Consider the following 26331-nt stretch of genomic DNA (forward strand, 5'->3'; position numbering starts at 1 on the left):
ACAATATGGATGGATTAGAGGGTATGATGCTAAGAGAAGTAAGTCAGAAAAAGACAAATACCATACAATTTCACTCATATGTGGAATTTAAGAAACCAAGCAGAAAAAATGGGACAAGCAAACAAACAAACAAAACTCTTAAGTATAGAGAACAAACTGATGGTTCCTAGAGGGATGTTGCACAGGACTTGGTATATTGTAGTATATTGGGTGAAACAGGTGAAGGGGATTAAGAGGACACTTACCATGATGAGCACTAAGTAATACGTACAATTGTTGAATCACTACATTGTACACCTGAAATTAATCTAACACTGTATGTTAATGACAGTGGAATTAAAATTTAATAATAAACAAATCAATAAATTTTAGAAGAGGAAGTACTGTATTTTGCTCCTGGATATGACTGGTCCCTGAGACACAGATTTTAGAAATCCCTCAGAATGCACACTGAAGAATGGGAAGTACAGAGATGGCTGTCACAGTCTACTGAACTAATTGAACTCTTCACTTTTATCTTCTAAGCTCTCTTAATACTAAATGACAGGATCAAATATTGAAAACTTGCATTAACAGAGAAAGAATCACCTGACCAGACGCAGCCATTTTTACACAAGCTCATGCCTGACACATTTTTTTTTAATTTTAAATCATAGTGAAACTTAAATCAAAGTGAATGAAATTTAAAATCTTTCCACTCTACTTTTAGTTTCACGATGCTATTATCTCTTAAAAATAATAAACTAATTGTCTCATTTTATGTCTTCATTATTTTATCTGCTCATCTGGGGCTGAGGACAGGGGGAAACTAGTGATCTCGGGAAATTATTTCATTCGAGCACTTAATTATTCTTATACTCACGAATAGTTTTGAAATCTACTATAATATACCAAGTCCTGTGTGACTTACTAGAGATACAGTGATAAAGAAGACAACCCACAGTTCTTTGCGGTGGGGCTTGTGATCCAGTGGGGGAGACGGATAATAAATGACCAAATATGCAAACAGGAAAACTCTACCTGTGTACTTTGGAGACAATGAAGAGCAGGAGGATAGAGAGTAAGTTACAGCCTCCAGAGAGCAGTCAGAGAAGGCTTCCCTGAAGTGACGACAGGTGAAATGACAGCAAAATGCGGATGAGCTCTGCACAGGAAAAGCTGCTGAAATGCACGCCAGGCAGAAGAGAGCAGCATATGTCAGTGCCTCCAGGGACAGAAATGCCTGCGAAGGATAGCAATGATGGGGAGGATGGTATGGGAATGACGTTAAAGAGATAGTCAGAAGCCAGAAAGTGTGTCATCTTCCCTGTATGTCCTTGTAAGAAGTGGTGGGAGAAAGCTCTTAAGGGATAAGCACAGAAATTACATAATCCGATTCCGTTTTGGAAAACATCACCCAAAGAGATGTACGGAGTCTGGGTTGGAGAAAGGAAGCAGAGAGACCAATTGGGAGATTATTGTAGGAATTCAAGTGAGATATAGAAGCCACGAGGATTCACTGATAAAACTGTTGAGAAGGAACGGGGAAGAATGAAGAATTATGCCTACATTTTTGGCTCAAGGAACAGGGCATCCAATAATGTTCTCTTTTGAGGGGTGCATATTAAGTCTGAGATACCTATTATATATTCCAAGGAGAGATGTCAAGGAGAAAATTAGATATATGACTCTAGAGTACAGGTCAGGACTGGAATATGCATTTGGAAAACATTAGTTGGGACAGACTAAATATCTGCTCCCAGCCTCCCAAATTTAGGTTGAATCCTAACCTCCAAGGTGATGATATTAGGAGATGGAGACTTTTGTGGTAATTAAATCATAAGGATGGGGTCCCTGCGAATAGTATTAATGCCCTTATAAAAGGGATCCCTCACCCCTTCAACCATGTGAGGACACAGCAAAAAGATACTCTGAAACAGAAAGTGAATCCTCACCAGACACTCAATCTGCCAGTGCCTTGATCTTGGACTTGCCAGCCTCTGGAACTGTTAGAAATAAATTTCTATTGTCTATAAGCCACCTAGTCTGTGGTATTTTGTTATAGCAGCCCAGATGGTCTAAGACATTAGTAAGCTGTGCAGATGGTACTTAAAGCCATTGGGATTTCGCATTTTCTAATTTCTAATCCTTAGAATTTGGTTCACATTCAGTTGATCTTTAGATGAAATGGAGGCCAGTTCTGAGGAATACAAGCCTAATAATTCATAATATGCTCCTGCTCAGAAAGACCTATAAGTTTCCGTTCTAGCTAAATAGTGTCCCTAGTATAAAAAATAAATTAAAAAAACTTTCATAGGAATCATTTTTAGTGACAAAAATTGATTTGAGAACATTATATTATGCTCCATGAATACCCTAGATTTCCCCAAAATATACCACAATGTTTTTCCATATAAAAGCCCATTCTCAGATTAAAATCAATCGAGAACCCAAATTGAGCGAAACCTGGAATAACTCTAAAGAGAACAGGTTTGCCAGAGTCAGTCTAGTCAAGTCCTAATTGCTCACAATAGGTGAAAATTAGTCGATCATAAGGTCTAAAAAACAAAAATCAAAGCTACAATCTCTTCAATGCCAGAGTACAGTTTCATGTTTACTCACACTGTTAAAGGACTTCGGTAAGTCATTCCTTATAAATGACTATACTTGAAACAAGCATAATTTCAAAGCTAGTGAAGTGGTCAGGTCTACTCTTGTTAGTGACAAAATAGAGCAAGCTATTTCCTGTTGGACCATTCTCTTCTTTACGACATGGCTCTATAAGGAACAGCTTTGATGTAAAAATAAATAAATAAATAAATACCACACACACACACACACACACACACACAATCCATTGTTTTGTAGACATTAAAATATAAAATTAGGGATGCCTGGGTGGCTCAGTTGGTTAAGCCTATGCCTTCGGCTCAGGTCATGATTCTAGTGTCCTGGGATCGGGCTCCTTGTTGGGCAGGGAGCCTGCTTCTCCCTCTGCCTCTGCCTGCCATTCTGTCTGCCTGTGCTCACTCTCTCTTCCTCTCTCTCTCTCTGACAAATAAATAAATAAAATCTTTAAATATATATATATATAATTAAATATAAAATATAAATATAAAATTAAATATAAAATATTATAAAATATAAAATTAAATTTCCTTTAATTTCATTAAAATGAAAATTAGTCTAGATAACAATGTATAAAAGATAGCAAGTTTAAATGAAAAGCTCCTTACACAGGGAAGGAAAAGCTGAGGGGCCACAAAGGAAAATGGGAGTTACAAACCAGATGAGTATGCTCCAAGATTGACACTGTGTAGTTTCAGATTTTAACACCTATGCAGGAACCACACAAAGACCAAAAACTAAAGCCCAGTGTCTACACTAGGTTAAGGAGTTGAATCATACGATCTATGATGAGGCACAATGCAGGGTACTGAGAACTCTGTGCTTTCAGTGAAGGGGTAAGCTAGAAAAATTGTGCATACTGACAGGGAAAGCACAATAAGTGCGTCTCTGCTTACACGCTCGACTAACAAAGATGTTCCCCCTGATAATTCAAAACATGGTCCTGCACTTCACACAGGTTTACTATTTGCAACATGGTCCAGGAATCCACAAACCCATTTAGTCCAAGTTCTCAATCCAGCAACATATGCTTCAAGAATATGGATGAAATGGGGACATTTTCAGACATAACATAAGCTGACGTCTTGGATCTCCAGCAGACCTGCTAAAAGAAGTGTTACAGATTTGGGCTGAAAGAAAAAGTATGTTTCTATAAGAAGGAATAAAGAACACCAGAAAGAATAAATGCTAGTAAAAGTCTGTTGTTTAAATTTATTTATATATACATACACAGACATATACAAAATTATTTTTAAAAACTATTGACTACTTACTGTTATTTTTAATAGCAATGTAATGTGGGTATTTAGTATATACAGATAAGGTACATAGAGCCGGAGGGTGGTCATTAAAAGTAACCTGGGGCACCTGGGTGACTCAGTTCATTCAGTGACTGCATTCGGCTCAGGTCATGATCCCAGGATCCTGGGATCCAGCCCCACATCGGGTCTCCCTGCTCAGCGGGGAGGTTACTCTCTCAGGGAGAGAGTTGCCCCTCTCCCTGCTTGTACTGTCTCTCTCTATATATATCAAATAAATAAATAAAATCTTTTTAAAAATTTTCAAAATAAAAGAAAGTAACCTGATGTAAGACTCTCAAAAAATTCATGAAGTAAAAGAATATTTTCAAAGTGGACTGTGATATGCTAAAGATATATACCATAATCTCTTGAGCAATCCATTAAAAATGTCAGAAAGAGACACAACTGAAAAGTCAATAGAGGTAAGGAAATAAACAATGAAAAAAAAAATCACTTAATATTCCCCAAAGGAGACAAGAGGGAAGAAGCAGAGGAACAAAGAAAAGAGAGGACAAACAGAGGGAAAAAAAAAAAGCAATAGACTTGAATATACCAATAATTACATTAAATGTTAATACACTCATTAAAAGCAGAGATTACCAGACAGGATACAAAAAGCAAGACCCAACTAGATGTTATTTATAAGAAATTCATCTCAAACATAAGACCTGTTGAGTACTTTTTTACTTATTCTATCACTTAATGGAGGGAGGGGTGCTGAAGTCCCACAGCTCTGTGGATTTGTCTACTTTTCTCTTTAAAACTGCAGATAAGGACAAAGACAGGCTCAAAGTAAAAAGGATGGGAAAGGATTTACCAGGAAAACACTAAGCATAAGAAAGCTGGTGTGGCTTTATTAATATCAGGAAAAGTGGACATCAAAATTGAGTGCTACCAAACATAAAGAGAAGCACTACATGATAATAAAAGATCAATTCATCAAAAAACATGATATTCACATTCACAATCTTGAATGTGAGTGACTTAATAATAAAGTTCTCAAACAGATGACACAAAATTTAAAGTATGAAAGAGAAAAGTAAATAAATCCACAGTGAAGACGCTTTAACCCCTCTTACCTCATTAACTTATTTCACAAAATACCAGCAAGAATTTAAGTTTTGAACCATGCCATTAACCAATTTGATCTAACTGATATGTATGGAACAATATATTGAACAACATCAGAAAGAACAATCCCTAGTGACATGGATCATTCTCTAAGCAGAACCACATGAATGGTCCAAAGGAATAACAAATTCCAAAGGAATAACATCTCAGACAATATGTTCTCTAACTGCAATGGCATTAGATTGGGAATCAACAAGGTAGCTTAAAAAATTCAAATATTTGGAAATAAAGCAACATGTTTTCAAACAACCTATAAATCCAATTTAAAATATCAAAAGAGAAATGTTTAAAATAGTTTAAATCATTAAAATAGTTTAACCTAATGATAAGCACACCTATCAAAATTGATGTGATACAGCTAAAGGAGATATTAAAGAGAAATTTACAATTTTAACGGTTTGCGTTAGAAAGGAGGAACAGTATAAAATTAATGAGGTATGCTTCCATTTTAAGATACTAGCAAAGGAAACAAAGTAAACTCAAGTAAATAGGAGAAGGAAATAATGAAGATAAGAAAAAAACCCAACCAAACGAAAAGTAAACAATGCAAAATAAATAAACAAAAAGAAAAGAAACCAAAATTTGATTTACCCTTAGCAAGACTTGTGGAGACAGAGAGAAACAGAAGGTGAGAGAGAAAACACAAGTTTTCAATATCAAGCATGAAAGAGGGAACATCTCTACAGATTATATCACCATTAATGGTTAATAAGTAGATCTGATGAACAGCTTTATGGCAACAAATTCAAAAACTTAGATAAAATAAGTAAAGTCCCTCAAAAATAAAACTTAACAACATACACAATAAGAGGGTGCCTGGGTGGCTCAGTGGGTTAAGCCTATGCCTTCGGCTCAGGTCATGATCTCAGGGTCCTGGAATCGAGTCCCACATTGGGCTCTGCCCTCAGTGGAGAGCCTGCTTCCCCCTCTGTCTCTGCCTATTTGTGATTTCTCTCTCCGTGTGTCACATAAATAAATAAAATATTAAAAAAAAAAGAAATACACAATAAGAAATAATTTGAAAGGTTCTATTTCTCTTTAAAAAATCAAACACAAAATTTTTGACCTTCCCTCAGAGAACTCCAGACTCCATTAGCCTCAAAGGTAAATTCTATCAATGTTTAAAGAAGAAATAAAATGAACTTTCGAAATAGAGAAGGAATAAAATCATTCATTTTATGAGGTCAACATAACCTTGAAACCAAAACTAGAAAAGAACACAGATGAACAGAAAAGTATAGAACATTATCTTTCATGAACATCGATGGACAAGTCCTCAACAAAACACTAGCAAATCAAATCCAAAATTACATGCATATATTTTTAAGAATATTATATCATAACCCAGTGAGTTTTATCCCAAGGATGCATGATCGCTTATGAAAATCCAAGATTTTGATTTATCACATAACAGATTCAAGGAGAAAAATCATGTGATGATATCAGTAACATGTCTCAGTGACTAGCCTTAGAATTGAACCTGGCCAGAAGGTAGCAGAAAACAAGAAAGACAGTTGGATGATTTACAGCCCTTAAAGAACAAAAAGTAGGAAACTGGTAGGTCAAGAAAGCTCTGAATAAAACTGAGTTAAATCTGCAACAGAAATAGAAAACCTGCTTGCACAGGAGTCTTGGAGGTAGGAGGAAGAACTTGAAAGTAATCATACAATTATAAAGTAAATTTTAAAATACAAAAAAATGACAAGTTACATAGGTTATTTTAATTATTTAAATGAATAAACTTTTATTTTACATTCTTCTGAAGGTTCTGGCTAATGCAATTAAACAAGAGAAATCATATAGGAGGATATAGATTATATTATTTTCATATGGTTTTATATTGTTAAAACTCAAAAGAAACAAATGGCAAACTCTGAGAAGCAATATAATTCAGAAAGGTGACTATGTACAATAACATACAAAAATCATTATATTCCTATATAAAAATAAGTGAAAAAAGTAATAAAACATTTCATTTATAATTTTAAAATAAAATTATTGAGAAGTACACAAAATTAATATAAATACTACTGAGGGAGATAAATCAAAAACCATATTCTAATTTTGAATATAATGACTTCATATCATATAGATGACAATTCTTCCCAAATTTATTTGTAATTAAATAAGATTGTGGTTTATTTAGGACTAAACAAATTGATTCTAACATATAGAAGGAAAAACAAACAAGCAAGTATAGCCAGGAGAAAACCTTGTAACCTTGGAGCAGAAAAGAATACCTTATAATACAAAAAGCATTAACCAATAAAGAAAAAGCTAATAGGGGCGCCTGGGTGGCTCAGTGGGTTAAGCCACTGCCTTCGGCTCAGGTCATGATCTCAGGGTCCTGGGATCGAGTCCCGCATGGGGCTCTCTGCTCAGCAGGGAGCCTGCTTCTCTCTCTCTCTCTCTTTCTCTCTCTCTCTCTCTCTGCCTGCCTCTCCATCTACTTGTGATCTCTGTCAAAAAAATAAAATCTTAAAAAAAGAAAAAAAAAGAAAAAGCTAATAAACTGGAGTTCCTCAAAATTAAATTTTTCCGTTCTCCAAAATACACCATTAAAAACTGAAAAAGCAAGCCACGGAGAGGGAGAAAATATTCTTAATACATATATCAGATACTTGTATCTAGAGTATGGAGAAAATTCTTGCAAATCAATAATGAAAAAACAATAGGCAAAAGATGTAAGAAGACATTTCACGAAAGAAGTAATAGGAATGGCCAATAAATACTAATGATGCTCAACATCATTAGACATTCAGGAAATAAAAATAAAAACCGAATCACTTTGTGCTCATACCAAATGCTATAAGGCTGTGGAGTAACTAAAACTTTCATATATTGTTCATGGAAGTGTAAAATTATACATGAACTTTGGAAAACTGTTTGTAATAGGAGTTCATTGTATATCTCACTTTTCACACCTCTGCTCTTCAGTATTTATCAAAGAGAAATAAAATTATATGGCCACGAAAGACCTGGAATAATATTTATAGCATCTCTGTATTTTGTATTAAAGGGAATCTAGGAAGTAGTCCTTTGGACTTTCAGTAAACACCTCATTAGTCACGAATATTCATCATTTGAACTCATTAGATTAAAACCGAATGTGTCAGTTCAAATGGGATTCTCCTATCCCCCCTTCCTTCATGGGTTCCATCCTCCCTATGTTTCCTGCCACAGTATCAGAGAAATAAACAGCTCTTTCAGATATACGACAGAACCTGTCTTTATCTTTAAAAATATAAATCCCACCTCTACATTTTTATATACTTTAAGTTTTAGAAACACTTGAAACAACATTTTGAAAATAAATGCATTGTCTTAAAACACAGTATGGCCAAAAGTGTTGGTATATAAGTTATCCTTCTTTATCGTCTAAGACATATATCACTTTGCAGTGAACATACTATACAAGCGGTTTCTAAATGATCATGTGAAAAACACGCAAAGTTATCATATAATTCTGTAAAAGGGAATGGAACTTTGGAGTTTATTTTCCTTTTCTAGCCCTTTGTCCTCTGGCTCCGTATTTTAAAACATACTGAAACTTCCAGTGTCTGGTAAAACATCTTGCTTCAATATGAAAACACAATAATAAAAGTACTTTTGATGATTTTAGGACCTAAACACAATACAGAGCTTTCCTCTTGAGAGCAGGACGAAGAGAAGGAAATACAAGCAGCTTCTAAATATGACAAGATACTCAACATCACTCACCATAAGATATGTGCAAGGTAAAATTACAGTCAACTTGGTAAAGATAAAAAAGATGGATATATCGTGTAATCAAGGATGTGAGAACCAGCACCCTCACATACATAGTGGAAATATAAATTCATGCAAGCTTTAGAGAGGGCAATTTGGCATACTGAGCAAAATTTCAAATGTTTTACAGTTCCATCTCAAGGAATTTATTCTACAGCAATATTTGCATATATGCAATGCGACATATGTTAAAAATGGGTTTATAATAGCAAGAGAGCATATATAATCTGATTAAATAAACTGTGGCATATCCATACACGTAATAATGGATTCATTAAGATAAATGTGATAATTCCATATGTATCAATATGGGAAAATTTCCAAGCTATACAAGTAAGAGATAAAATTAAAAGTACAGAATATTTGTGTAAAAACTGTATGCCCATCAATATATCTCACAGTATATGAGTACCTGTAGAGACAAGAATGGAGATACTGGGAAACTAGGAGACTCAGGGATGGGAAAGAAACTTAGTTTAGCTATCTATGTTTTTTGTATCTTTTGAATTTTGTACCACGTCCCTCGGTTACTTATTCCAATACATAATAACGTTCTTTAAAATCAGTTAGCTCAGTTGGTTAGAGCGTGGTGCTGATAAAATAAGTTAAACATTGTATATAGTGTGATATGGCGGTGAGGAAGAGCTATATTGTAGAGAAACATAGGAATTGGAGGACAGGATAGGACCAGAGGAAGACTTAAAGGAACTGAAAAGGGCCTTTTATGTGGGAGGAGCCCTAAGAACAGAGACAGATGTCGAGGAAGAGGAAAATGGAGGGATCATGAATATAAGTCATAAGTGTTTCCTACCGGGGATAAGGACTCACAAGCAGCTCCATATAAAGAAGAACTGGTCCAGTTTTCACTACCTCTGTCCTAGTCAGACAAATTAAACCAGGGCCTTCAGAGACTTAAGGAGGCCTAACAGGGGAAGAACATATCCAGGACAGTTAGATCATTACTGGACCCAATGACTAGCACAGGGCCATCACCAAACCAATGATCATATACTGTTCTATTTCATCTTTTATGTTAAAATAGAATAGATTCTCTTATTTTTTTTTAATATGATAATGAGTTTTACTTCCCTTTTTGGCACTTAGGAAGGAGGGTCCTCAGAGTCCTGGGGAAAGAATCAATAATCAAAGGTAGGGTAGGCACTGTTCTTGTATACTTATTTATTGCCTCCCTTTTTTTTATTTCTCTCTCTCTTTCTCTCTCTCTCTCTTTTTTTTTTTTTTTTTTTTGGTTTATGTCTAAATTCGAGTTAGGTAACATACAGTGTAGTATTACATTCAGGTGTATTTTCAGGTGTACAATATAGTGATTCAACACTTACATACAATTCCCTACAATTCATTGCCATTAAGTGCTCTCCTTAATCCCTATCACCTATTTAACCCATCTTCCCTCCTCCCTTCCCTCTGGAAACTAGCAGTTTTTTCTCTAGAATTAAGAGTCTTTTTCTTGGTTTGCCTCTCTTTTTTTCCTCTTCCTTTGCTCATCTGTATTGTTTCTTAGACTCACACGTGAATAAAATCATTATGGTATTTGTCTTTCTCTGATTGAATTATTTCACTTAGCATAATACTATCTAATTCTACCCATGTCATTGCCCTGAATAGCCAAAGGAACCTCAAAAAAGAAAAACTAAGATGGAGCCATCATAATTCCAGACTTAAGTTATATTATATTAAGTTATATTAAGTTACATTATAAAGCTGTACTGATCAAAACAGTATGGTACTGGCACAAAAATAAACACATAGATCAATGGAACAGAACTGAAAAACAGAAATGAACCCACAACTATATGGTCAATTTATCTTTGACAAAGCAGGAAAGACTATGCAATGGGGGGAAAAAAAAGTCTTCAACAACTGACGTTGGGAAAACTGAACAGCAACATGCAAAGAGATAAAACTGGACCACTTTCTTACCATCAAACACACACATAAATTTAAAATGGATGAAAGACCTAAATGTGAGCCGTGAAACCATAAAAATCCTAAAGGAGAACACAGGCAGTACCAGCTTTGACATCATCTATAGAAACTTCTTTCTAGAAATAAAATGTTTCCCTTCCCTGAGGCAAGGGAAACAAAAGCAAAAATAAAACTGTTGGGACTTCATCAAAATAAAAAGTTTCGCACAGCAAAGTAAAACAATCAACAAAACTAAATGGCAGCCTACGGAATGGGAGAAGATATTTGCAAATGACATATCTGATCAAGGGTTAGTATCTAAAATCTACAAAGAACTTATCAAACTCAACACCCCAAAAATGAATAATCTAGTTAAGAAATGGGCAGAAGACATGAATAGACATTTTTCCAAAGAAGACACACAGATAGCCAGCAGACACAGGAAAAGATACTGAACATCATTGATAATCAAGGAAATACAGATCAAAACCAAATGAGGTATCACCTCACACCTGCCAGAATGACTAAGGCACAAGAAACAGATGTTGATGAGGATGTGGGAGAAAGGGGAACCGTCTTACAATGTTGGTGGGAACGCAAAGTAGTGTAACCAAGGTGGAAAATGGTATAGAGATTCCTCAGAAAGTTAAAAACAGAACTACCCTATGACCCAGCAATCACACTACTAGGTATTTACTCAAAGAATTAAAAAAAATACTAATTCAAAGGCATACATGCACCCTGACCCTTACAGCAGCAGCATCTATTATAGCCAAATTATGGAAACAGCCCAAGTGTCCATCAACAGATGAATGAATAAAGAAGATGTGGTATCTATATTTAATGGACTATTACTTAGCCATAAAAAATATTTTTTAAAAAAAGAATCTTACCTGCATTTTAGAGATGAGGAAAGTAAGGCTTATAGTAGTGATGTAACTGCCCCAAATAATATAGTTAGTAACGTGACAGAGGCTGGCTTTAAACTTGTGCATTCTGCAAGTAGAGTTTTTGTTCTTAACCATTTTGTGTTGCCTCCCACCTCAGACCCTATTAGGACTCCCACCACTCACTGTTAATAGAAGCTGTCATGAGAATGAAATGATACACAATGAAAAGTTTATCACAATGCTCTTCATACATAACGATTGTTCAATGAAGTTAATGAACACCTCCTTCTTGGTGTCCTAAAAGCTCTTCAAACTCCGTACCGCTGTAACTACAATCACTGCCATCCCTTCTTGCCCCAAATATGCCCTCTATCTTCCACAAGCTGGCTTCAGCACAAATATCTTCATTCAATGCAAAAATCTAGTTGCAATCCTCTACTACTCTTTTTCATCTTCTCTATTCAACCACTGAACTTCTCCTTTTTTAACTCTCAAACTCTCACATCACTTAACTCTCAACTCTGATCCCATAGTACAGCCAATAATGACACTCTCTCCTATTTCAGGAACTCATAAACTCTCATCTATGGCACTTAGTGTAATTACGGGAGCCTCACAGAGGATCAAGAAACAGGTCTCCTTTCAGTTGTAGATTCAACAGAATGGAAGACCTGATTGGAATGGTTGGATAAAAGGAAAAGTTAGCTAGAGGTGGAGAAGTAGCAAAATACATAATCAAAATGTACGACCTGTCTCTGTTCCCAAGAAGTGAGCTATGCTGCAACTGTAACTATACCTCGTGATCTCTCTAACTTCTTTTGATCTCTATCAAAGCCAAACTAAGAGTCATTTTAAATCAGTTCATATTAGTAACATGACCTTCCCAAACCTCCAACATGTTACAGTTACCAGTATTTTCACTTGTCCCATATATTCTTTATAATTTCCCTGTAGGATATTTTATCCTACAGATATGGCATTTCACAGAATTTGCACAATATGAGTTTTAATCCCTTTTTATAAGAGACCTAAATGAGATTTCCAAAGTTCCTCTGTCCACTTACCAAAACTAGGCAACTGCTCAGGTGAATGGTTTTTAATATTATAAATTTTTCACTGAATTTTAAACATATAATATATCCAAGTAAATATTCAGCAGTCCCTATATTTTTTATTGATGTGACTTTTATCCCTATCTTTTAAATTATGCACAATATTTTCCCAGCTCTACAATTTCCCTTTCAATTTCCCCTAATCAAAACTCTTCTTGCCTTTTTTTCAGTTGAAGTATAATTAGCATACAATGTTATATTAGTTACAGCTGTACAATATATTGATTTGACAATTCTATACATTATTCAGTGCTTACCACTGTAAGTGTAGTCACCATCTGTCACTATACAATGTAATTACAATATTATTATTTCCCCTATGTCGTACTTTTCATCTCTGTGACTTACTTATTTTGTAACTGGAAGCCTGTATCTCTTAATCCCCTTTACCTATTTTCACCCATTCCCTTCAGCTCTCCCTGTTTTCTAAATGCATTTTTCCATATTTCTGTTGTAAGGTATGTCATCTAAATAATACTGTTCAAAATACTTCTATTTTGCTAACAAAAACTTTGGAGGTTTGATAGTATTCTTACTGAAAAAGTACAAATTCTGGTCTTTGTCAGACTTATAAGAGGCAGCGTAGTGGTAGCATTTTAACTTATGATTCTATTATAAAAGTTGGCCCTAACAGAGCTCTTCTATTAAATTTCTAGAACAATTTCATTAATATCATATACATGTTATTTTATTATCAAATAGAAATGCAGAAGCAAATAAGTTAATTTATTAGCGTTAGGACAGTATCTATTGAAATGCAGCTCTGTACAGCTATTGCCCAGATGAAATGGCACAAATATTCTATAAACATACTTTCTTGTTGAACTCCAACTCCAAATGAGAACTACAATCAGCAGCTAGATGAAAACGTAGGTATGGTAGCCTCGATAATGAGCTTAAATCAGAAAAAGCATCAAATTTCAGGGAAAACCAAGCACTTTGTTCTGATATCACAGCTACAGCTGCAACCCAACAGATAACTTTTCTGCTTCTGAAATGTGAGAAACACTACACATCACATGTCATCCTTCCACACCTTTCATTTCAGTACCAATAACCACAAGTAACACTGGCATCCTAAGAGAAGTCATCACTGTCATAAAAAAAGAAAGAGGATCCTCATTAAAGTGGTCTTTATATAAATAATAGTATTATCACTAGACAGTGAAATGAGCATCACTTTGTTCCCAAAGCTATAATTTCATTTTATTCTCACTAGACATGAATAGGTCAGTATTTATTACAAGATAAACAGAGATATGGTCTAACCTATGGCAAATAATTTACCATAGAGCTTTAGTTTCCTTATTTGTTCCACACAAAATTCAAAGAAACACCCAAATTATATTTTAAAAAATAATTCGATCCCTTTTCCTTTGATTCCATGTGAAATAGGATAAATTCATATTTAAGAAAATATTCTCTCTAGAACAACATATTCACATTAATTTACTATTTGTAACCTGAGATAATTCATATATAATATATAAGCAGACATGTTAAGTGACCCTAAGTCTTCAAACACTTATAGAGGCAAAAGCAAGTAGATTAGTATCTAGACAGTGATCAACACATATTTCTTTCTTCCAGTTCCGTATTTCTGAAGAACACTCTGGATGTTTGTAGGGTTTCCCTGCTGCACTTTACATCTCTACTAAGGTTTCCATTAGGACTGCTTTTGTCTATAAGTAACAGAAAATCTGACTTCTAGTGACAAGAATTAATTGAGGATGGGTACTTCTCTCGCATTGAAGAAAGCTGTCCAATACTATTAAACCAGGAGCTCAGAAAAGGCCATGCACCTCATGATTCCAATACTCTTGGCTTTTCCCTCATCTTCACGAGGGCTGGTAAAGCCCAAGATAACACTTCTGCATTAAAAGGTAGTGCCACTTTAAAAAAAAAAAAAAAGGTAGTGCCAGCTACATCTTTCATTCTTTATCATGACTTTCTAGAAGCTCTCATAAATTTTCTTATACCCCATTTCCTAGAACTGTGTCACAGCCACAGAACTGTGTCCCAGTTGCAGAGAAATCTAGAAATTGTTATATTTTTCAGGTCCTCCCATTGGGGACTGCAAGAGATAAAGAAGTCAGGCTAGCCATTGAACAGGTTCTAGAACAGTCTGCTCTTCAACTAGCCAACAGTCCACATGTGTGTGTACATATATACATACACACATGTTTATATGTATACATATATATGAATGCATAAAGATGTATGTATATGTGTACACACACAAACACACACACGTATACACATTACTCATAACACATTTTGCTCCCTCCCAAAAGGAGACAGTCCCAAAGTCTTATCTACTTACAAAATCTGGCTCTGAATCCAGGATCTCTGAGGTAGAGCAAATCTTTCCACCAAGGTCAAGTGTACCTCATTGTAAAACACTGACTACACACTGAAAGACAAGTTACCTGTTCCCAATACACTCAACACACGATGATGGAGAAAGAACAGAGGGACTGCAACAGAAACTCTCATCCAAAACAGGAAGAATCAGAAAGACACAGTAGTCAACTGTATCGCACCCAGCAATCCCTCCATGAACATACCTTCATTTCTTTGGTCACCCTATCTGTGGTCACCCTATTCAGCTGTCTCCCTTGACTGTGGTCATTCATGTCCCCTTGTTCTGCCCTTTAGGAGGGTGTCCCTTGTCCATTATTCTCCTGGGCTGCATAAGAGACTGGCCCTGGCGAGTGTAGCTTTCCTGCATTGTGTACAGCTTGTATCTCCATGACTAGTTTACACATCACACGGCTACTGTGAGGTCAGGGTAGTGCCTTAAAGGCTGACTAGTCACAAGACATTTGCTACCCACCCTTGGGGTTTCTTTAGCCACTAGCTATATATGGCTATTTAAATTTAATTAAAATTAAATAAAATTTCCATTACAGTTCTTCAGCCACACTCACCACATTTCATGGTTTCAATAGCTACCTGCGACAAGAACCTTCTGCATTGATGTTAAAGATACAAAACACTGTCATCGTTGGTGAAAGTTCTATTAAATAGGGCTGCATAAAAGAGTGTCATTAAAAAGTCCTGTTGAATTTTATTTGCAATGTTCCAAACCCACATAAAATTCACATACTTTTATCTGTTAGCCTCTCTGTGGTTTAAAATACAAACTGTTATATTATGAAATCTTGTCAGTACATGAACGTCATTTCGGTAGCTAAGTTATCACTGAAAGCCTCATTTCTGGGATAGGTGTCAGAATTCATTATGAAAACTACAGATGACAAACTATTATGTAGCCTGTGTTAACCCTGCACACAAAAGTAGCACGAGAGATTCTAAAGGTTTTGAATTGCCTGACTTACACTAATAAAGTTGGCTGGTGGAAAGCTAGTGGGTTCTCTAGGGAACCTGCCCTGAATTGAGGATGATGTACAGTCTGGGGCAGGTTCTACAATAATTGCCTGTATATACTCAAAACTGCCTTAAATATTTAGTAGAATTCCTATAGCTTTAAAAAGAAGAAGAAGAAGAAGAAGGAGAAGGAGAAGAAGGAGGAGGTGGTGGTCACATATCTTTTCTTCTGCTCAGAGATTTCATTCTAAACCCGTATCAGTATTTGCCAACACTCGTATTATCCCAACCAAATAACTGAAAACTGAACAGAATAAAAATGCTCCAACCAACAAAAAAGAAGGTACTGTTGGAAGATATCAGCTAAAGGATCTCTCTTTGGCTTTTATGCCAATTTGAATTTGGAAAATTTGAAAAGACCTCAAGTTTTAGTATGACTCATCAAAAGAATCAGAATAGGAAGATTTTATCTATGTTTGCAGGAAGTCACCAGTCTCCAGAGCACATCCAAACCCAAATCAGACTTCTGCAGACATTAGCAGATTATTCAAATCCGGCCTGTCGCCAAATTCTATATACCTGAGTATTTTAAAATTATAATTACATCTAATATCCAACATGAGGATATAAGATAGCTAATTTTGCCAATCTCTAAAACATTTTATTAATAAAAATAAAAATATATCAAATGCTCAGATCAACTATAAACATACGCTTCAGAAAATCCATGTTCAATGTTATTGAGACTCATTATTACAAAGATTACATCTTTATATTAACTCAGAAACTTGAAAAATGACCAATACAATGAGTTGAGAAAACCATAATAAGATGAAAGAAGTTCTTATCACAATGAAGAATGCTAGAATTATTTCCTTTAAAAAAAATACGAAACCAAAGAGGCAAGCTTTTTTAAGAGTCAAATAAAGTAATCAAATTTTCATCTATAATATAATAAAATGTGTTTATCAGTAAAATCAGATAGCATGCTTAAAATATATCAACATATAGCAATTACCATGCACTACAGCTGTAACAAAACACTTAGAAGTATATAAATTAGATATAGCTAACAAATTAAAATTAGCAATAATAACAGCAAGAAAAAAATAATATTAGACAGAAAAAAAAGACTCTAACCACTTTGTCCTCCTGGTGTGAAATCCACGAAAGCAAGTTAGAAAGGACAGAAAAGACAAAACAAAAAAAATAATAATTAATTCCATTCTTAAAACAAGTAAGAGTTTTTAAGAGTTTGTTAGTGAAATAAAAATTCTGAAAAAGTCTGTTACATTTTGACTGAAATATAAATATTTTAAAAGGAAAATTTTTTCCACACATTTCAAGCAAGAGTATGCCATATACTACAATATATAAAGATATATAAATAATAGTTTCTATAAAAACAACTAAATATACAAACATCAGAAAAATGAAAATGTTCTTTCCATAAATAAAATCCTAATTCAATACTCAATTAATCCAAAGAGAGAAACTGAACAATGTTAAAGAAAATAGTTTTTTAAGTACAGAGACAATAAAACACAGCATCACTGTTTATCTTTAATTTTATCGTATACTGTCAAAAGTAGATAAAATTTTATATGAATTATGCATATTGCTTCTAAAAGTTATTTCTGTCCCATTAATTTAGAAAGCCTTCTAACCTTTATAACTAAAAATAAAAAATTAGAAAAAAAATTAAAGATAAGACACTATAAATTAATAAAATGGCAAGATGCATGATTTGGTCAAGGGAACACACTTAGATATCGTTAAAAACTGTTGCATTTCTCATTACTTAAATATAATGATAACTGTAAAAGTGGTAACATAATAATAATGATCTGATATAAGAACATATAAATTAAAAATTAAAATCATGTGTTTTGAAGTATCATTGCTTCTCTGAAGTTATGGTTAGCCGTTTATAATACTTGTGACTAAGAGAGACCTATCTTAAAATTCCACCTTTTTTTTAAGTAACATTAATACCTGAATATCTTGTGTAATTTTCTTAAACTCTCTAAGCCTTTATCTGCAAAATAGGGAATCAATATTTACTTTATAGGATTTTCTGAAATAAAATAACATGGAAAGCTCTCAATACAGTGCCTGGCATAGAGTTCTATAATATTCTAACCTATTGAAACATAGGATATTGCCTAGAAGGGACAGAATTGCATTCTTTACATTATACTGTGCTCTTGATAGCTTCATTTGTTACAAATGGTAAAGATCATATAAAAACTATTGTGCACCATCCAGGACATCTATTGCTAATCATTTAGTCCAACAAAAATCATTTATGAAGCACTCAGTTTATTTGTATCGTGCACTAAACTAGATTTCTGGGACATAAAAACTAAGTAAGACAGTTTCTGCCATCAAAGAACTAAATGTAGTAAGAGAAGGAAAACCATGCAGAATGGAGAGACCTGTGAAAGAAGGAAAACAACAAAGCACTATAGAAACAGGAATGATGGAGGAGATAACAAGACTTTATGAAAAAGGATTAAGAGAAAGTTTCTGAGATGTAAGCAGGCCTTTAAAGAATAAAGAAGAGAATGTCAAGCAAGACCAGTAAGGAAGAATATTTCATGCAAAGAACATGAAGTATGCAAAAAGCACAAAAGCACAAACAAGACTGGTATATTTGGAATACAAGTATGAGGGAATGACTAGATTATAACTGATACGTTTGAACTGAAGTCTCCATGAATAACTAAAAGCATCACACTTTAACGAAAATTAATTCACACTGCAGAAACTTAAAAAAATGAAACAAAATGAAGTTATAACTAACAAATTTGCCAAGTTAATTCCTCTGAACAGGTAAATTAAATTTCAGCTATAACATATACATGAAAAACTTAGCTATAAAACATTATGAAATACTGTTGCTATCATATCTTTATTATGTCAACAGGAATAAAAAATAAACAAAAAAACTTATCATATGATTTATAAATAAGGCAAAATATCATTACCTACTACTGACTGAGTCTTCAACTGTGTGACAAAGTACACACTAATTGGAAGGAAACAAATCTGGAAGCTGAGAGAACAATTAAGCAGATACCAAAATATGGGGTGTCTGGGTGGCCCAGTTAACCATCTACCTTCGGCTCAGGTCATGATCCCAGGGTCCTAGCATTGAGCCCCAGGTCCAGCTCCCTGCTCAGCAGGGAGTCTGCTTCCCCATCTCCTGCCCCTCCTCCCACTCATGCACTCTCTCACTCTCAAATAAATAAATAAAATCTTTAAAAAAAATATTGAAATTTTGGGGTAAGAAACAAACGTGAGAGCAGTATGAACTACCATAGTATCAAGAGAAATGGAGAGAAGTAGACTGATTTACGAGACACTGGGAAGTAAGGGTATTAATACTTGAATGAAGAAGTAGAGGAGGACTCCAAGTCTGGCTTGGACAACTGGAAAGAACCATTACTTGAAAGAAGAAACAGATGAGAAACACACTTGGAAAATAATGAATTCAGGTACAGACAAGGTGAATTTGAGGTGCCAATTAATACATGCAAACAGATTTTTCAGTAGGAACTATATAGGTAGATCTGGAGCTCCAAAGACTAATCTAGCTAGTGAAATCATATCTGTAAGTCAGCAACATGTACCCAGTATTTGAAGCTATAGGAGTCCATAAAATCCCCCCCAGGAAATTGTTAGAAGAAAAGGAAGAATGACCCTTAATCAAAATGGTCTTTCTCTTTGTACTAGCAAGCCTTCCAAGAAAAGAAATTCAAAACAGATTTTACTTTCTTTTCTTTCTTTTTTTTTTTTTTAGAGATTTTTTTTATTTATTTGACAAACAGAGATCACAAGTAGGCATAGAGGCTGGCAAAGAGGGAGAGAGGAGGAAGCAGGCTCCCTGCTGAGCAGAGAGCCCGATATGGGGCTCGATCCCAGGACCCTGAGATCATGACACGAGTTGAAGGCAGAGGCTTTAACCCGCTGAGCCACCCAAGCACCCCCAGATTTTACTTTCTAATCAGATTTTAGTAATACAATTAAGTCAGAAGTTTCACTGTCACTTTATTTGTCAGAAGTGAAATAAGGCTCATCAGTAAACTGGAATTGAGTTGCATGAAAATCAAAGGGAATGTATAAATATAAAATATTGTCAAAGATCTCAGGGCAAAGAGTGATGGAAATATAAAAAATTATATTCTGAAATATAAAATATAAATATATGAAACATAAGAAATAACTTCCTGTGGAGAAATATTTTTATTTGAAGCATATGGATAATTTGAATTTTAAAATGTTCTTTAGGGACACCCGGGTGGCTCAATTGGCTAAGCGTCCAACTCTTGATTTCAGCTCAGGTCATGATCTCAGGGGCGTGAAATCAAGTCCCATGTCAGGCTCCATGCTAAATGTGGAGCCTGGTTAAGATTCTCTCTCTCCCTCTCCCTCAGCCCCGAGCTCCCTTCTCTCTCTTCCTCTTCTTAAATAAATAAATAAATAAATAATGTGTTCTTTAAAAGTGAATTTAATTGACCAATAAATTATTTCAGATCATATTTACTAGACTTAAAAACTCTAATAACTTAAGAGTATGTCCAAAAGCTATTTATTTAAAGTTTAATAGTACAAACATATATTTATTTAAAACTTCTTTTAAAAAGCTATTAAAAATATATTTTATTTCCAAATAATTTTATACTCACCATTTATCTCCCTAATCAACTCTCCCTATGGCCCTCCTTACTATCTGATCACTTCTGCTAATAACAAATATACATTGCCTCTCCTGAAGATCAACTGAAGTGTTAATCTACCTTCCATTATCATCTGCAGTGATTATTCTTTTTTTTTTTAATTTTATTTATTTATTTGACAGATATCACAAGTAGGCAGAGAGGCAGACAGAAAGGGGGGGGGGGATGCGGGATCACTGCTGAGCAGAGAGCCTGATGCAGGGCTCCATCCCAGAACCCTGGCATCACGACCTGAGCCGAAGGCAGAGGCTTTAACCCACTGAGCCACCCAGGTGCCTCTGTCAGTGACTATTCGTTATATAACTTTCCATTATTAGTTCCCCCGTCACCTGCCAATCAAATGTCAGTTTCCCTCAGACTCCTCCTCTAGATATTCAATCACAGGGTGCCTGGGTGGCTCTGTCGGTTAAGCATCGGGGTCTTGATTTCGGCTCAGGTCATGATCTCAGGGCTAAGCCCTACACTGGGCTCTGCATTCCCAGCACAGAGTCTGCTTGAGATTCTTTCCCCCTTCTTTTCCCTCCCCCTCTGCTCCTCCCCCTGCTCGCATGCTCTCTCTCACTCACTCTCTCACCCTCAAATAAATCAATAAAATCTCTAGTCAGTCTTTCTCCTACTGCTTTGTTCTCTGTATTGCCAAAAAGATAGATCCCTTCCTCTATATCAATGCAATATACTTTCCATAGTTAAATTACTATCACATCTCTCTCTTCTTGCCTACCTTTTATAACCCATCCTAAACCACCTCTCACACCAATACAATATTACTCCATTTTCTCTGGAAAGTCTAATCCCTTCTTCCAAGAATAGCCACAATTACATAGTGCTTATACAGTTTATCTTTTTTACTCATTGGTTTGCAAGTTTGCACTGCCATCTTCAAAAAAGCATTGTCGCGGTGCTGAGCGGCAGCAAGGAGCTGGATCAAAAGACAATGCCTCAAAAAAAAAAAAAAAAAAAGACAATGCCTCTTCCAGAATAAGATGATAAATTAACAGTAAATGAGGGGACCGAGAGAAATAGAGTCACTTAATAGTAAAATATAAAGAGTACTAGATTAGAAGTGTTCAGCATCCATGGCAGCACAAAATGGACATGAGTTACCCAAAGAAAGCATCATGGGGAGATGATGCTTAAATCCAGGAAAAAAGAGTAAATGTTCATCAGATGGATAAGAGTCATGGGTAGGAGCAGGGTCTAGGGGAAAGCAGAGCTATAATTCAGATTAAAGTGGCAGGGTAAGCAAAAGCATAAGAGATAAATACAAATAGTGTAGTTTGACTGGGGCTTACAGAATGGAGTGAAGCGCATGCCTTGAGTTAGGCAGGGTACGAATCAGAGGACACTTTACGCCATTAGAAACTCCAGGAGTCATGATGACTTCATGAGCCATCAAAAAAATGAGGGGCGCCTGGGTGGCTTAGTGGGTTAAGCCGCTGCCTTCGGCTCAGGTCATGATCCCAGGATCCTGGGATCGAGCCCCGCATCGGGCTCTCTGCTCTGCAGGGAGCCTGCTTCCTCCTCTCTCTCTGCCTGCCTCTCTGCCTACTTGTGATCTCTGTCAGATAAATAAAGAAAAAAATCTTAAAAAAAAAATGAGTCGTCATTAAATAGGTTTTAAGCAGAAGGTAAAATAATCAGATTTGCATTTTACAAATATCGCAATAGCAATATGTGAAGTATGCGAACGAGGAATCGAGACAAGAGCAGAGAGACCCATGAGGAAACTGACATTAGTCCAGGCGAAAGAAAAGCCCAAATAAGACCGCAGTTAGTAGTTCATAAAGGTAATGAGGAAATGATCATCTCCAAATATTGTGAGTAAAGATGGGTGACAGAGAGACCTGAAAGTATTCCTGGTTTTTTGGTTTAGGTGACAAAATAGATAGTGGTGGTGTTCAAAATTTGAAAGTTACAGAAGGAATAGATCTAGGGGTTGTTCCAGTGATATAAAATACACAGCCGGTTCTGAAAAGTAAGATTTAGTGCTATTCTAATATATTCATTGAAAGGGAATTAAAAAGACAGAGATTCTTCAAAAGAAGAATCTTACATCCTTTCATTTTTTCCAATTGGGTCACACTTTGATTTATTTAGATATACAAAAAAAAAACATATATTTGCATATACAACTTTAAGAGTTTAAACATATGAATACATCCATGAACCCATCACCACAATGAAGTTAACAGACATATCTGTCACCTCGAAATGTTCCTTTGTGACCCCTGATGCTTTTTCTTTTTATGGATCAGGATTATTTTTTACTTGAAATTAAAAAAAAAAATATTGTTTCAGATAAGAGCTCATTTATTCTTTTGTTTATGTTTAAAGCTAAATATTTTCTTGGGATTGCTTGAAAAAGAATTGGGTGAGATTTACTATGTATTTTACCTTAAAAAAATAGAGGAATTCATAACTATTTCTAACCCTCCTCTCTCATATTGTCTGTATTCCCTTCCCTTTGTTCCCCTACCTAGTGTCTTTTTAACTATGCTATGTTGCAGTTTTGGTGATATCCTGAATTTCTTTATCTATTAAACTACCATATAGTTCACTTTTATGATTAGAATTCATTGCAGATGCTATTATTAATCTTCCCCATACAAGCTAAGTAAAATCTATTGAACCTGGTGCTCATCTTATCCACGGACAAGGAGCTTACTTCATTTATTGATGAAGATATTAGGTACTGAGCAGGATTCTTTCTTTCTCCCCATGTGATTAGGAGCAAGTAGACAGCAGTAGATAGCAAGCTTTCAAATACACATTAACCAAGTATTGGTTAACAATATGCCATTCATCAAGAATACCTATGCACCTGTAATATATCGGTAGTCTAAATATATTTTTTCTTTTCTCCAAAATAAACTCCTAAAAACCATGTACCCCTCACACATTTTTAGGATAATATTTACATTTTAAGGTTAAATAGTTAGAAAGGATGCATTTTCAGATATGTTGTATATTGTAGGTATGTTTCAATTACATTTTTATCAAATCCTGGAGCTGCAGGTTTACCTCATTCATTATGTGGAAAATGCCTACTACATATCCTATTTGGAAAACCAGGCCACGTTGAGAAACCATTAGACAAATATGTGTTTTTTGTTTTTTGTTTTTTTCTCAAAGAGTCCAACTTCATTTTTAAATTCAAATAAATGTGGCATTATGGACCACCACGGTCATCTCACATCAAAGTTCTAATTCTAAAAAAGAGACATAAGGAACCAGAGTCCCACCAGAAGTCCACTTGCCTTATAGAAATAAATGCTTCTCCTTTCTATTTTTCTTACAAAATCTCTAACTGCTTTGCCCTCAAGGAACTCTCCCTCAAGACAAGACATTCTAGAATTGTCACTTTGTTTCGTGCCCCAGAAATTCTTACATCCTGAGGCAATCCATTATATAAAGACTAGATTCACATTAGGTAGGGTTAAGGAACAGGCGTTTGATTTGAAGAGCATAAGAGCAATTATAAAAAAGTAAGTTAGAAAGAAAATTCCACAAAACAGAAATGTTCTCTGGTAGATCCATTTTAAGAAAAAAAATGAAAGATACATATGGAAATTTTTGTCCTTTAAGTTATTCACACTCATCTACTCTCCAGAAAGCCTTCCTTCCACAGCAAGTGTACACTACCTCACTCTCAAGCCTACTGCCATATACCTCAGAGTATAAAATGCCTATGGAATCATCCAGAGATTCCTGAAGAGAAACAATCCCAACCTGTAACTACAACAGATTTTGTAAGCTTCCTAGCTCTTCTAGGTAATATTACCAACACTGAATCATGCTCTACAGGTGATGGAAGTGGGGGCGGAACCAGGTAAATAACTACAAAAGATGCCCTGTGGAGAAGGAATGAGCTCATGTAAACTTCGCTGAAAATGTCTTTCCTTACGCTCCATTTTTTTTAAATAAATTTTTTTATTTTTTATAAATATATATTTTTATCCCCAGGGATACAGGTCTGTGAATCGCCAGGTTTACACACTTCTTGGTGAGTGCTGTGAAGTGTGTAAACCTTACGCTCCATTTGCAACATGATTTTGCCTCCTCCCATGATGGTGATATGCAAGAGGAAGTATAAAATGTCCTAAGGCTCTGTAAGTTAGACTGTTTCTCACAGTTCCTATATTATTCTGTACGATTAGGGAGGCTGACATCAATGAGGGAAAGTAATTCTTCCTTTTAAATTCAACAACCATTTCAAATAATATTCTCACACCTTCTACATCATTGAGCCTAAAGGCTTAAAATTGAGGATGCACCTGATGCAGTCATTGGCTTAAGGATAGTCCTATGAATTATATAATTCTAATAATTAGAATTATATAGAATTATAATAATTCTAATAATTAGAATTATATGGTTATAATAACTCTAATAATTGGAATTATAACTAGGTGCTACCCAGCTCTCAAATTCCTATGAACACAGTTTACTAAAACTGTGATGCCCTCAACACTCTCATGTTCCATAAATGTGGGGTGGGATAAAAACCAAAGCTTAACGCACAATGTACCAGATACAGTAACGTAAGAGAATTAATGGAGTTTCTCAGTTCCTTCCTAAAAATTATTTAAGCAGTAAATATATTTGGCTATGTGAATATACTTTCTGGTCTTCAAGCATTATGTGAGTTATCTATTTTAAATTTTTAATTTTTAAATTAAATTTTTAAATTTTAAATTTTAAAATTATAAAATGTCGAACCCAGAAGAGACCTTAGAAATCACAAACTGATGTTTTCGTTTTACAGCTTTTGAAACCGAAGCACTAAGACATGAAGTGACATGTCAAACCAAAGTTATACAACAGCAGGACAGAAACAAAACTAGATTCTTCATCTCAACTTATGCCAGCCTCTTCCTGGAGAATGTTATACTGTTTCCTGATATACTGGTATGTAGTATTTCTATGACATTTAAAAGAAAATTCATATCTGATATGCTTGCCTTGGGCATATAGGAACTGATTGTATATTGCACCAGCACACTAGCTAAAGACTTGCCCATAATCATAGTGACCTGAATTTTTTTTTAATTTTATTTATTTATTTTAAGTAATCTCTACCCCCAGTTGTGGGCTCGAATTCACAAACCCAAGATCAAGAGTTGCATGCTCTTCCAACTGAGCCACCCAGATGCCCTCCCTGTGAGTTGAAATTTCTCAAAAAGAAAGAACTACCTGAAAGATTGCAGAAATTCTCTAATCATTAGTTTATCTCTCAGGGCACAATTAAAAAATTAATCATTAAAATCATTCATATAAATGATACTTAATGACACGGTTATACAGTAGAAACATCTATATTATTTCACTCTTAGCCATATGATATAATGAACAACGTATGTTAATATATTTTAGGGGACTTGTTTAATGATCATTTGCTTTTATAATCATTCTAAAAGTTATGATTCATTCTGCTTCAAATCTGATAATTTATAGTAAAGAAAAAATCCCATCTATTATATTTGTAAATTAATATAATTCTGAAAAATGTGTATTTCTTACTTTC

General features: G+C 35.0%; 1 protein-coding gene across 33 annotated transcripts in view; it reads right to left on the reverse strand.

Moving 5' to 3' along the window:
• RIMS2 (regulating synaptic membrane exocytosis 2) overlaps positions 1–26331 on the reverse strand; it is a 592339-nt gene that overhangs the window by 438497 nt on the left and 127511 nt on the right. For 20 of the 33 annotated variants that reach the window (XM_044245123.1, XM_044245118.1, XM_044245121.1 and 17 more), the window contains one exon: positions 17206–17217. The exons of 12 other annotated variants lie outside the window; for them this stretch is intronic. In XM_044245123.1, coding sequence (XP_044101058.1) covers positions 17206–17217 — 12 coding nt within the window. The remainder of the gene's footprint in view (positions 1–17205; positions 17218–26331) is intronic. One more of the 33 variants, XM_044245114.1, reaches the window with a different exon arrangement.

Source organism: Neovison vison, chromosome 4 (assembly GCF_020171115.1).
Source record: "Neovison vison isolate M4711 chromosome 4, ASM_NN_V1, whole genome shotgun sequence".
In the NCBI taxonomy this organism is placed as follows: domain Eukaryota; kingdom Metazoa; phylum Chordata; class Mammalia; order Carnivora; family Mustelidae; genus Neogale; species Neogale vison.